Below are 13196 nucleotides of genomic sequence, written 5' to 3' on the forward strand. Positions count from 1 at the left end.
TAACAAAAATTTATAGATACATTTAAATAATTATTATTAAATGTTTGACTTATTTATTTTATAGGTTCATTCTATCACAAGTTTCAAAAGTGGTGCTTACAGAGAACTTTATCAGTGGCGGACAACATCTGGATATTGGCCCGTTTGGTCCAGACAATTAGGAGCATTGCTTCAATTAATTCCTTTACTTATAGTTCCATTTACGGCTGTGGTACAAACTTATCGATATTTGAGTAATGGATCTCCAGATATTTTAGAAGTAAGTTGAAAAGGAGAATTAATTTCAAATTATGGTTACTTCTGGAACATTTGATGTTTTCAAAGTGATATAGTTGATTTTATTTTAAGCAAAATGGTAGATTGCTACGTGTCCATGCAATTTGGAATATTAGATCAAATATAATCTTGTATCGAAGTAATATTTACTTGGTAAATTATTCATGGGAATTTAATTAAAATTGTCAATTTGTTGACTTCTGGATTTAACTATGTAAAATAACACCGAAATTCAATGTATGATAGTATATTATTCGTATTTGAGATAATAATGTTAATTATTGTCTTTTTGCGCTACAAGGATCAAATGGAGATTGAAATCACGGTTAGTAGTTATTAAAAATGGCTTATCCTAGAAACGACTATTCAAGAATATATTACAAATGGCAGTACAAATATGAAGAACAATTGTATTTGCAGAAAATTAGGCGCTATTTTTATTCAATAGCGTCATATAATATTTTGGCTTCTACACATTGTTTTTTATATTATTCCATATAGATTTAAAACCATAGTATTACTATCTAATATATCAACTTATTTCAACAGAGGATACAAGCCTTATATCGTCCTCCATTGGAAACGGAGCACCTCCAAACGGCACCTCCACGGCCTCCAGCGCCTTTAGCCGCAGCAGTGGCGTCCACAGTTCCAAATCCACCAGCTCCTGCAGAAGATCCACCACCAAAATATACACCACCACCAAGTTACACTACAGCTACTGGTGCTAGAATTGCTAAAATGCTAAGGCAGAGTTTTAGGAGAAGTGTTAGACGGTATATAGTAGAATAATATTAATAATTGTAATTTCAATTTTAATGGACTCAAATAGGGAATGCAATACCGGTATACCGGTCTACCGGTCTACCGAACTACCGGTAAACCGCCCGATTTTTCAGCGGTATTTTTACCGGTTTTTTCTACTGAAATACCGGTATTTTCGGTATTTTTACATAAGCGCTATTTGATACATAATACCCTAAAGTTTAAATCTCTCGGAACAAATTTATCTTTAAATTCCAGAATCGCATAAACAGCTATATCTTCAAGTGATTCTACAAGATAAACGAATGTCAAATATTATCTCAACTCGTCATTAAACTGAATATTTATTGCTTTCCAAAGGGCATCATATCGTGAATAGAATTGGACTGATAGATAATGATGTTTGTTTCATCTTTTGTAAAAATGTAACGGTTTTTCAAGTGATATTTGCGCTAATATATTTTATGTCATACAGATTACCGCTGCGTAAACTTTATTTTTTTCTAACTTTATACATAATAATTATGATAATTACTAAATATTTTTGTTTCTTATTACAATTATAAAATATTATTTTTCGAAAACGTTTCGAAGTTTGAAAATACTATAGAAGCAACACATTGTTTTAAATAATAATACTCAACAATTATAACAACTTATTATTTATCTCGACAAAGAATCCGATCTTAAATTAGTGTAGAAAAAATTTTTTTTTTAAATATTGGAAAATATGCTAATTTAACACATCGGAAACAGACAATACAGTTTATTATAATAATGTAATATGATCTTTTATGAGTTTTTGATCTTTCTTACTCATACGTTTGTTTTTGGTGAAAAGTACTCAATATACTCGATAGTGATAATGAATTAATTAAATTGCATATACTTTTGTTAAATTATTATTTAAAATAATAAACTTATTGTTTTATTTTATTGTTTAGTTGAATATAGTTGTAGTTGTATATACATTTTTTTCATATTTGTACTAGTAACTTTCAATTTTGTTTACGTTTGTTTAAGATAATAAAAATACCGGTAATTTACCGGTAATTCGGTTTTAAAATGGAAAATTACCCAAAAACCGGTATTGAAATTTTCCATCGGTATTGCATTCCCTAGACTCAAATGCAATTTGAATTAATGACCTTGGAACTTTTATTTTCTAACATGCGCAAATAATTTATTTATTATGAGGTATGATAACAGATATTAATTTATATATTTTCTCAGGATTGCCAATGCCTTTGGTGAGCCCAGTACTTTACAAAGAACCAGCACGCAACAAAATCAGCAAACTCTACCACCTCCTGATTATGATGCTGTTTTGGTAGAAATGTCACCAGCTGTCCCACAAAATGCAAACAGTCGCCATAGTGCACCACCTCAAACCACACAAAATAGTGGCACATCTATGACAGCTGCTGATGTTGCACACTTCTTAAGGTAAAAATAATTGGAGACTTAAAACCAACATCAAAATTTGCCTCGAAACGTTTAGTTTAGTACTTTACAATTTCGATTATTTATTAATTTTTTTTTCCCAGGTCTAGTTTGAGGAGAAGCACCAGGCCGACCTTAAACCTGCGAAGATCTCAAACAACCAGAAGTAGTACAGATGATTTGGTACCAGGGGCTGCTCCAATTGCTCAGTCTTCTTGTTGTAAAGACGACTCCTACGCCACTGATATATCGACTGTGATATAATTTTTTTTAGTTTTCTTCACATGCTTTAAATTTTAGAAAAACCAATACCTCAGATTTTAGTGACTTGACAATAATCATTTTGAATTTTTCTTGAATGGTAAAAGTTTGCTTAAATTAAGATGTAGAACTTATGAATTTAAATTGACAATTAATTCACAAAATTTGGAATTTTAAGCGCACAAATTTTGACGCACAGAACTGAATTTAATAATCAAAAGTTTATTTGTTTCAATATATTTTATTTACCAAATTTTTACGAAGCATCACATTAGTGCCTTGAGGTAACATAGTTTAGCTAATTTCATTTTTAATAAATATTGAATAGAATCATGTCATATTAAAGATTAAACTTTCACGTGATTTTATAATATTATATTTCCTTCAAACGCCAATATATTTCTAAGCCTTAATTTATTCTAAAATCAAAGCTGTAATTGTAACAAATTATAATTCTAGACATAAGTGAAAGTGTGAAAATTGTAAATAAGTGCCTAAGTGTATATAAACATTTTATTACATAGTGTAATTTATCGTACTGATTAATATTTATGCGATTAGTAGGTAAAAAAATTAGTCATTTATATCATTAGCTTTTATTATAATCCCTTATTAATTTTATTTATGACAGACTGTATATAGTATAATAGAAATTATTTCGTTCATATTATAAATTTTGTTTCATTACAAATTACGCCTTTGCAGTACTACAACCAGAATTTGATATAGGTTTAATTTACAATTTATAATTTACAAACTATTTGAACTAACAATAAGTAAATCGATTAATTCATCAAAATTTGCAATCAAATATCTATTAGCTAAAATAAAAACAAAAATATGAGTAAATCGGAGTAATAATACATTTTTTAATAGGAGTTGTAATATTTTACATACGAGTTTAAGTTTTCAAACCAATAATTTTTTTTTCTTAGTTTTTCTTATAAGATTCTTATAAAAGACCAAAAAGATACATTCTGCCATAAAAAATTTGACCATTTTTGTGGAATTTCTAAATTTAGTGGAGGTCACCACTTTTGGAAATTAGTAAAATTACCGATTATTATAATTTTTAGCCTTCAATTCATTAATAAATTTTATAAATTTATTTGTAGACATTTGAAAACAAACTCTTATTATTTTAACTTTTTATTTTGTTTTATAAGTTGAAGCGAGTTTTGTTTAGAAATTTAAAATCTAATTATTTTATATAATCTTCGCTTATAAAAACTTAAATTAATAATTACACGTGAAATTTAAGAAAAAACAACATAATTAACTTTCCGTAGGGCAAGTTATAGTAATCGCAAAAAAAAATCGAAAATGAAAATTTTCATATATCTTTACGTTTCAAAATCTTCTGAACATTTTGGCATACCTTAGAAAAAATAGATGTATGTGTGTGCGGATACAAATTTTCGTCGACAATTTCGGGAACACGGATGATGCAATTTGAATAATTCAAAAAACATTCGATTCGTATTGATAAGGAGATGTGCTGATTAGTTTTTGGCGAAGGCAGATCTAGTCATTTAGAAGATACGGGGCAAAAAATGCTAAAAATTGTAACGGTTTTTAAGAGAACGGAGGGTCCCAATTCAAAACATTTTACTTGTATTGACAAGATGAAGAATTGATCAAATTTTCATGAAGGCAGGTCTAGCGGTTTCGGAGATCTAGTGAAAAAAGTAAAAAAATGCCATTTGGCGGTCAAAAATGATCATTAGACATATAATATGCACATCAAATTATCAGATATTTTACATAGATTTTAATAAGTATAAATTTTGTTTACATTCCTATGGGTTCCGTGCCAATGTTTATCCGTTAGACGACGACGTGGCGCTTACGCGCCTTGATATTTTGTCTCTATGCGGTTAAAGTCGTACGATTGCTTTGAAAAAAAGTTAATAATTTCCAAAATATGTCAAAATAAAAACAACAAAAAAAAGTAATTTTTTGTCAAATTTATATTTTCTCAAAAATCTAATTTGTTCGAAGTAAATTTTTTTCAACAATGTTAATCTTTTTTAAAAAAAATCTAATTTTTGGTATGGGAAGTTCCAGCAATTTGCCTTAAGGCACGATGCCATGCGCCCCACTAGTTTTACATTATAATCATAACGACGTAAGTATTAAGAGGTCATTGAATTTTCAAACCTTTTGAACTTTGTTGAAAAATTTGAAAACAAACTATTAGTTTACTAGATCTGAAGCCTAATATTAATAGAAAAAAAAAACAATTTTACAAAGTTGTATTAGATATTCAAAGAACAATTATATAAGAATCAAAGGTGATAATTTTTAGACGTTATTCTTGGTCTTGCTAAAGTTACTTGCTACAATGCGTTTGTTACGTTTTTTAATAAATTAGTCGCACAAGTTACTTTGCATGAATGTAAATCATAGTGCTAACTCAATATCATACCTATGATTGCATTTCCCCAAAAATATTCCCTAATACAACAAATAATTTATTTCATTCTATGGTTTTTGTCAGAATGATGTTGTTGCACTTGGCCCAATGTTTACCTGAACAACTTGCTTACATATTTTGCCCATTCAGTCCGTGTGCTATTTCATTTATACTTACAAGTTAGTTCAAATATAAAATAAAATGTGAAGGTATTTTGTGAGAGGTAAGTACTTATGACAAGTATTCGTAATATTCGTTGGATATATCCAATCTCCAAGGCGCCAACAAGACATTGTTTTGCATAAGTTAATAAATTAACTGAAACCAGATACATAAATGTTCGTACCGTCTATGGAGATATAGGAATTGCATTATATTATTATAATAACACCTGTGTCTGCATACAAATGGAACGTGGGTGGTTATCATATCAGGTAATCTGCAGAACAATCACTTCCCTGCCTATAAATCTGATAAGATTCCTATTCCTATTCTGGTTTCTGCCTTAAACATAAAATTATATTGTTTTCCTTGTACAATATTCAATGATCATTATTTGCACTGTGGCTGTTCGTGGAAATGTCAGGAAATAAACAATTATTTTTTATTATTTATAAATCTAACTGGTGGTGCATGGCATCGTGCTTTAAGGCAAATTGCTAAAACTTCCCGTATCGAAAATTAGAATTTTTAAAAAATTTTGAAATTTTTTTTGAAAATTTTGAATCATTCAAATTGGATGATGGTAATACATTTTTAGCTATTTTTCTCCGTATCTTCGAAACAGCTAGAACTGCCATTGCCAAAAACTAATCAGCACGTCTCCTCTTCAATACGAATTTGTTTTTTATATACATATACAACTATTTTTCTAAGGTATGCCAAAATGTTCTGAAACTAATGAAACTTTGAATTCTGGGACACCCTGTATCAACAAAACAATTTGTGATATATATATTATCTCTGATTTTATCTCCGTCTTATCTATATCCAATTCACTAATTAACCAAAGCAATTAAGCAATCCGCTCTAAAGTCTTTATTGCAAAACTAGGAAATAATTATACTACTGCAAAAAGGCAAAAAAATTATATTAGATATCTTTACGATAATTTATTTCTGTTATTATACCAGCATAATTAAGACGTTTGAAAAAGAAGTCGAAGAAACAAGTTTTTTAATTTAACTACTTATATTTTTATCGAATACTTCCGAATATAATTATATTTATGCTTTCTTTAAGATTGAATAATTGAACCATGAATAATTTATAACAAATTGCTAGAGAAATTTTTGATCATTACTATATATATATATATATATATATATATATATATATATATATATATATGTTTATTAATTTCCCGTAGGGTAGTTATAGTAATGGGTCGAAAATCGAAAATGAAAATTTTTGTATATCTTCAAGTTTTGAAGGTTTCTGAACATTTTGGCGTACCTCAGGATTTGTGTGTGTGTGTGTTTTGTGTGTCTGCATTTTTTCGTTAACGTTTTCGGGCGCCGATTTGAATGATTCAAAAAACATTCGATTCCTATTGATAGGAAGATATGCTAATTAGTTTTTGGCGAAGACAGGTCCATCCGTTACGGAGATACGGAGCAAAGGGTGCAGAAAATAAAAATCGAGGTTTTGAAAGAACGAAGTATGTGATTTGTATTATCGAAAAAGCATTCAATTTGTAATGATTGGGAGAAGTGGTGTTTAATTTTTGGCAAAGGCAGGTCCAGCCGTTTTAGAGATACCGAGCTAAATTTGCAAAAAATGGCAGTTTTGAGAGAACTAAGCATCCGATTTGAATGATTCAAAAAACTTTCTGCTTGTTTTGACATTTATTTTTTATTTTGTTTTGACAAAATAATTGATTTTACTATATATAACAAAACAAAAAAAATTGTTACGGTACGGGAAGTTCCAGCAATTTGCCTTATAGCACAATGCCATGCACAACTAGTTTTCAATATATTTCCTCCTTATTTTTTTATTTGCAAAAAGTGAGAATATAGTGCATCGATCGATGTTCACGGTGAATAAAAATAATTCTAATCTCGGAACCTTGGCGAGTGCATTTCATAAGATGCACCAAGACTGCATTTAAGAAGATTATAGATTTAAAAGCTTTTGCTCGATGTATAAGTTAAGAATGAGTTATTTTATTGTTAGTTATAGAAGTCAGCAACTACTCAACATTAACGATTTCTTATTTTAATTTTTTAACACGGCTTTGGCTCGGCATCGGAATTTGTTCGATCATGAGGAAATTTTGATTCGAATTCCTACTATAGTTCTATTCAGATAAAATATTGCAAAATCATAAATAGTGCTATTATCACCTAAATTTACTCTTTTATACTATTCACCGTTGGTATCTATTAGTTTATATTGAATATCATGACAAAATCCATTTGGTATAATTTATGGGCCGATTCTGCCGTAAAATAGACCAATGTTATGGCAAGGCTATGTTACGTGTCAGTTTTCATACAAATTAGTACTAAATACTGTAAAAATACCATGTATTTGCTGTACAATCAGGCGTTTTACACATAAAATGCAACTTTACTAATATGTTATTGAACCATACCGCAAAGATCCAGTTATAATAAAATTGTTTTTTCGACATTTGTGCGTTTTCTAAGTTAGGTTTTCTATCTCAAACGCCTGATTACACAGCAACCACATGGTTTTTGACAGTATTTAGTACAATTTTGCATGAAAACGGCTACATAATATAGCCCTGCCATAACATTGGTCAATTTTATGACAGAATCGGCCACTTTCTTCTCATAAATACTAGATCCTTTTGCCAGGAATTTTCTCCTCTTACATATTTCTTAATCACAATTTTAAGACAATTTTCTTTGTTTGTATTCTGTACTTCAATATGAAGTTTTATTTATTACTTTTAGAGCATCCACCACCAAAACCAAATCTGGATCTATTTACCACAAATTTTCCCCAGTTTCATATTTCCCAGTCACGATTTTATGGAAATTTTATTTAAACAATTATTTACTTCAATTTGAAGTTCCATTTATCACTTTCAAGGCACCCACCACCAAAACCAATTCTGGTACTTTTACCACAAATTTCTCCATCTTTCATATATCTTTATTACGATTTCGTCTTCTGATGGTGGTGGTGGTTGTGGCGGTTGTCTCATATCTTGGAGGTGATTGCACGTTCGTACGACCTTGACTGTCTCAAGCAGGTTATTTATGCTGTCATGATTACGAAAGTTACGTCTTGCATTAGCTGGGCTTATCTCCTCCTGCAGAATGTAATATCCCTTATGCTAAATAGTTGGAAAAAATATTATTATTTCAGAGCAGTCTTTAGGGGAATTTGAGTAATAGATAGAGGATTTATTCATTTGTTTGTTTATTTGATTTTTTTATTTGAGCCAAAAATGTCTCTTTATGGCTTCACAAGCAAAGGTCATTCTACAGCTATAATTATACGCTGCTGAATGATGCCCTGCAAAGGAATAACATATGAATTTACTTTTTTATTGTTCATCTATTAAATTGTAAGTTTATCTTTCTATTTATGTGTTTATTTACTTTTCAAACAAATTCAATCCTACGACATTTATTTAATTCATCTTGAGTTCCAATGAAACAAAATTGTCTTCGACCTTCACAAGGTTATTCTTGAACGCAAAGAGAATTGCGCTTCTGCAAAGCTGAAGATATCGCAAAATCGTACGGGAGACCAGTGAAAAATGTACTAATTTAAGAATTAATTAGATGACAAATTGAAATGCAAAATAGTGAATTCAATAGTTAAGAGTATGTTGCAAGTCCTGAGTATAATATAGTTTAAAGTTTTTTGACAATTTTTAGTTTATTCTATGAGTTTATTGTGAAATTCTAAGTCGAACTTGTTAGGGGTCTTAATGATATATATATATATATATATATATATATATATATATATATAAATATATATATATATACGCTAATTTTAATCGATTTGTTAATAATTAGCATCAAGTTATTATGTTATTAACATACGTCAATTTTTATAATTATTGGATTCTATATATAAAATGATTTTTAATGCTACCTAATATAAATTAGTATGCTTTTTCTTGATAAAATATTTTTATGAAAAGGTATATTTGTCTTAAAATAAATTTGTTAAATTAGATACTGATTAGTAGCTATTCATTATTTCTATGTTACTAAGTTCATACATCTACTATTTTTCTATATATAAGTTGAATTTTTTCGAAAAGCGATATTTTGAAAAATTGTTAGATGCAAACTACAAAATAAATTACAGCTCTAATTAAAATAAAAATTTTATCGGTTTATTAAAGTTAAAGACATATTATATTTATTCTGGACTCAACTCAACTTTTGATATCAACATTGAAATTTTTCATAATATGTGATATTTTATGCAATTATACGTATAAATGCATGTAACTATAATTTATAAAAATACTTTTATATTGAATAAATGCAAAAATTTAATTATTATCAATTACTAAAAAGAGTTTGAATTTGGTTTAGATATTATATCATTGTTCGGACGTATTTTTGTTTTATTATATTGGCCATGAAGGTGACAACCTTCAGGGCATTAAGCTTTACACGGAATGGTTGCTACCCCTGGTAGAGGGGTAGTTTGAAAGCTCTTGCAAGATGTAAATAATTTTGATCTAAAATTTGTTTGTCATATATTTAATACATATATTTAGTACATAAATATTTATAAATATAGGTCCTTAATAAAAATATCTAAAATTATTAAAAAGATTGTTACAGTTACAAATATTATTAACCAAAGCCTCTTACAAACTATCAAGCCTATTTTGTTTTCCAAGAAGAAACATATTATTTTTATTTTTAAATCGATTCTCATTATTTCATAATTTTTTATCATAATTTATCAATTTTTCCCCATTTTCCAGTAAAGTTTAAACAGGGGACTGCCCATTAGATTTAATAGCAGTACACACTGGCGTTTGCAGTAATGGTCATATGTTATTTCTTTAACCAAGAAGAACAGCAACATTGTAAAAGTAATAATGATGATATAAAAAATATTTATATTTCTCAACACATTGCTAAAACCAATTTTATAAGGTAAAAAACACCGTTGTACTACTCCTATGAAACTTTACTATTGATTATAAAATTATTTTTAAATTTGGTGGGAGTTACTGATATCAATATCACTAAAATCGTGAAAAGGGACCTTACGCATTTTTACTTAACCAAAAGTTTTTTTCTTCTAGTTATCAACTATCAATCTCAACATTTCAATATCGAAACCTTCAATATACTACAGATTATCGAGTACAAATAAATGAATTCAAAAATTACTATCGACATCTACATAATTACAATTTGATTCTGTAACTTGATAACTTCATCACAAAACAATATTAAATACAACCGATGTAGTTTTTATCATTTCACATGTCAGATATATATTTTTTTATTCGTGTTACATTTCAATGAACATCGTATATTACAGGTTCACAGAAGAATGTAACAACTCGTAAATGATAGTCGAGATTTATTTTTGATATAAAGTGCTTAGTAATAATAAATATCATAAAAAACATACAAAAACTTCTGCACGATTTGAACTCTGTGATATATGAGGAAGAGAATAAGAAAACTAAGTAAAACTAGTTTTGAACTAAAACTAAAACTGTCTATATGGCATGGATCTTCAATAATTTTGAAAGAAGATGAACTTAAAACTACATAAAACTACCATAAAATGTTTTTTTTAAATTTATTTCCTTCTTAAAATCTTACTTAAGTCAAGTTAAAAGAGGTGTATATAAATAATTGATATCGTTTGCACAAAGTGAACTTTATAATCTCGTAAAAAAGTCAAATTTTAATCATATTGTCAATTTTTGTGAAAAAAACTAAAAATATGATCATTTTTCTTCTGTCGGCTAGTTTTTACATATTGTTAATAAAAAGTTTAACTGAAATATGAAATAAAAATTAATGAAAAAAATAAAAATTTCATCTAGAAATCCATCTAGAAAATAATGTCATTTTTAGGTTTTGCTTTTTCCCTCGTAATTTTTCGCAATTATAAAATTTATTTTATTAAGCATTTTACCAATTCTCAATCCTGTATAAAAGCGCCAACTTTTGATGGATTTTGTCACACTTTATTACCCATTTTTAAATGAGTGTTTTCCACTTCCTATGAATGTGGACCAATTTAAAAAAAATTAAATTCATAATTCAACAAAATAAATTAATCCTTGAAAACTTAAGGCTATTATTTTCTACTATGTGGTTCTAAAAAAGTGGTCACGGTTAGGGTTCCAAAGTTTCAAAAAATAAAATTAATTAAATAAATTAAAATTTATCCACAATAACCAGAAATTGGTCCTAATTTGACCAAAAGCTCTAGTTTGCACCTTTTCTATATTTTTTTCTATATTTTTTAGGACAATTTTTAGCTTGACGTTAAGATCTGGGACAGTTTGTATATATAATATAAATACATTAATAAAACTATACGTAATTTTAGAGATAATTCAAAAACTACATACATGCATACAAATAGTGTATATTACTATTACTGTTAGTTAATAAAATAGTAAAATGTTTTTTTTATAATAATAATCTTCACACAAAACTGATACAAAATGTTTTTTGTATTAATTATTCATTTTTTATTGATTATGTTTTTATTTGTGCATGAAGATATTAATTAGTGTGGTAAGTTTCTATATATTTCATTTCATTTCTAAATATAAAATATTTTTTGGTTTGTGTAATTTTTGAGCAACACTAGTTTAGCCTTAGTTTATAATATATTTAGTTTATATGTATGTATTTATGTACGTTATGTGAATGTGCATATATGTGTATGTATGTATATGTATGCGTATTATATAAGTATATATGTATGTATATCTGTATGTAAGTAGATGTGTATGTATATATATATATATATATATATATATATATATATATATAAATATAAATATACAAGTTATGAATTAGCAAACTATATTATAAAACTGTATAAAGCCGATTGGCGTATAAATAAATAAATAAATAAATAAATATTTATTTACATAACTTATTTAATATTTAATTATTTAATCTTTAATTATTCATTTATTATTAATTTGGCCCAATATATAAACAAAAATAGACAAATATGAATATAACTAATATAAACGTACAAAGTATCAAATTAATATCACATTATTAATTGCAAATTTGCATGATTATCAGATATTTTTAAATATTAGACACCTGTACAATAAATGTATGGATAGTTATAATTAAATGATATATGTATATATAGAAATTTGAATAGCAAAATTATTGGATTAATTGCAAAATATATATATATATATATATATATATATATATATATATTAGGGTGGCCCTTAATATGGACATTTTCGAATTGGAACTGAAAATAGCATAAAAAAATTTTCAAAAATTTTGCAGAGCGTTGGATTTTCAATAAAAAATGACACAAATTTTCACTTTTAATTCATTTGTCGCAAAGTTATACCTAAAGAAATTTTTTTTCGATTTTCAAATTTTTTTCCATGCTAACTCCATACAAAGTTTGATAGTTTTGCGCAATATCTAAACGTTAATATTAAAAGCTAAAACTTTCAGAAAATTGTTTTTATCAATTTGGAACCATTTGAGCCCTTGGGAGCAAGGAAATTCGAAAATGTCCTTATTAAGGATCACTCTAATATACGTATATCATTTAATTATTACTATCCATACTATTAATTGTACAAATGTCTAATATTATTTAAAAATATCTGATAATTATGTAAAATTGCAATTAATAACGTGATATTACTTAAAATATTAATTTGATTCTTATACACTTTTATTAGTTATATTTTTATTTATCTATTTTCGTTTATATATTGGGCTAAATAAATAATAAATGTATAATTAAAAAAATAAATGTATAAAAAAATGAGTTAGATAAATAAATAGTTATATAGTATATAAAGTATTGAATGTATATTTACTTCCAATAAAAC

General features: G+C 27.3%; 1 protein-coding gene across 1 annotated transcript in view; it reads left to right on the plus strand.

The window, feature by feature from the left end:
- LOC113363080 overlaps positions 1 to 2941 on the plus strand; it is a 44032-nt gene extending 41091 nt beyond the window's left edge. Inside the window, exons 11-14 of the mRNA XM_026605567.1 lie at positions 65 to 259; positions 826 to 1052; positions 2275 to 2487; positions 2589 to 2941. Coding sequence (XP_026461352.1) covers positions 65 to 259; positions 826 to 1052; positions 2275 to 2487; positions 2589 to 2748 — 795 coding nt within the window. The 3' untranslated portion in view covers positions 2749 to 2941. The remainder of the gene's footprint in view (positions 1 to 64; positions 260 to 825; positions 1053 to 2274; positions 2488 to 2588) is intronic.
- Positions 2942 to 13196: the final 10255 nt, after the last annotated feature.

This window comes from Ctenocephalides felis, unplaced genomic scaffold (assembly GCF_003426905.1).
Source record: "Ctenocephalides felis isolate EL2017-DRISC unplaced genomic scaffold, ASM342690v1 CF-g0.4_SCAFFOLD_00845, whole genome shotgun sequence".
Lineage (NCBI taxonomy): Eukaryota > Metazoa > Arthropoda > Insecta > Siphonaptera > Pulicidae > Ctenocephalides > Ctenocephalides felis.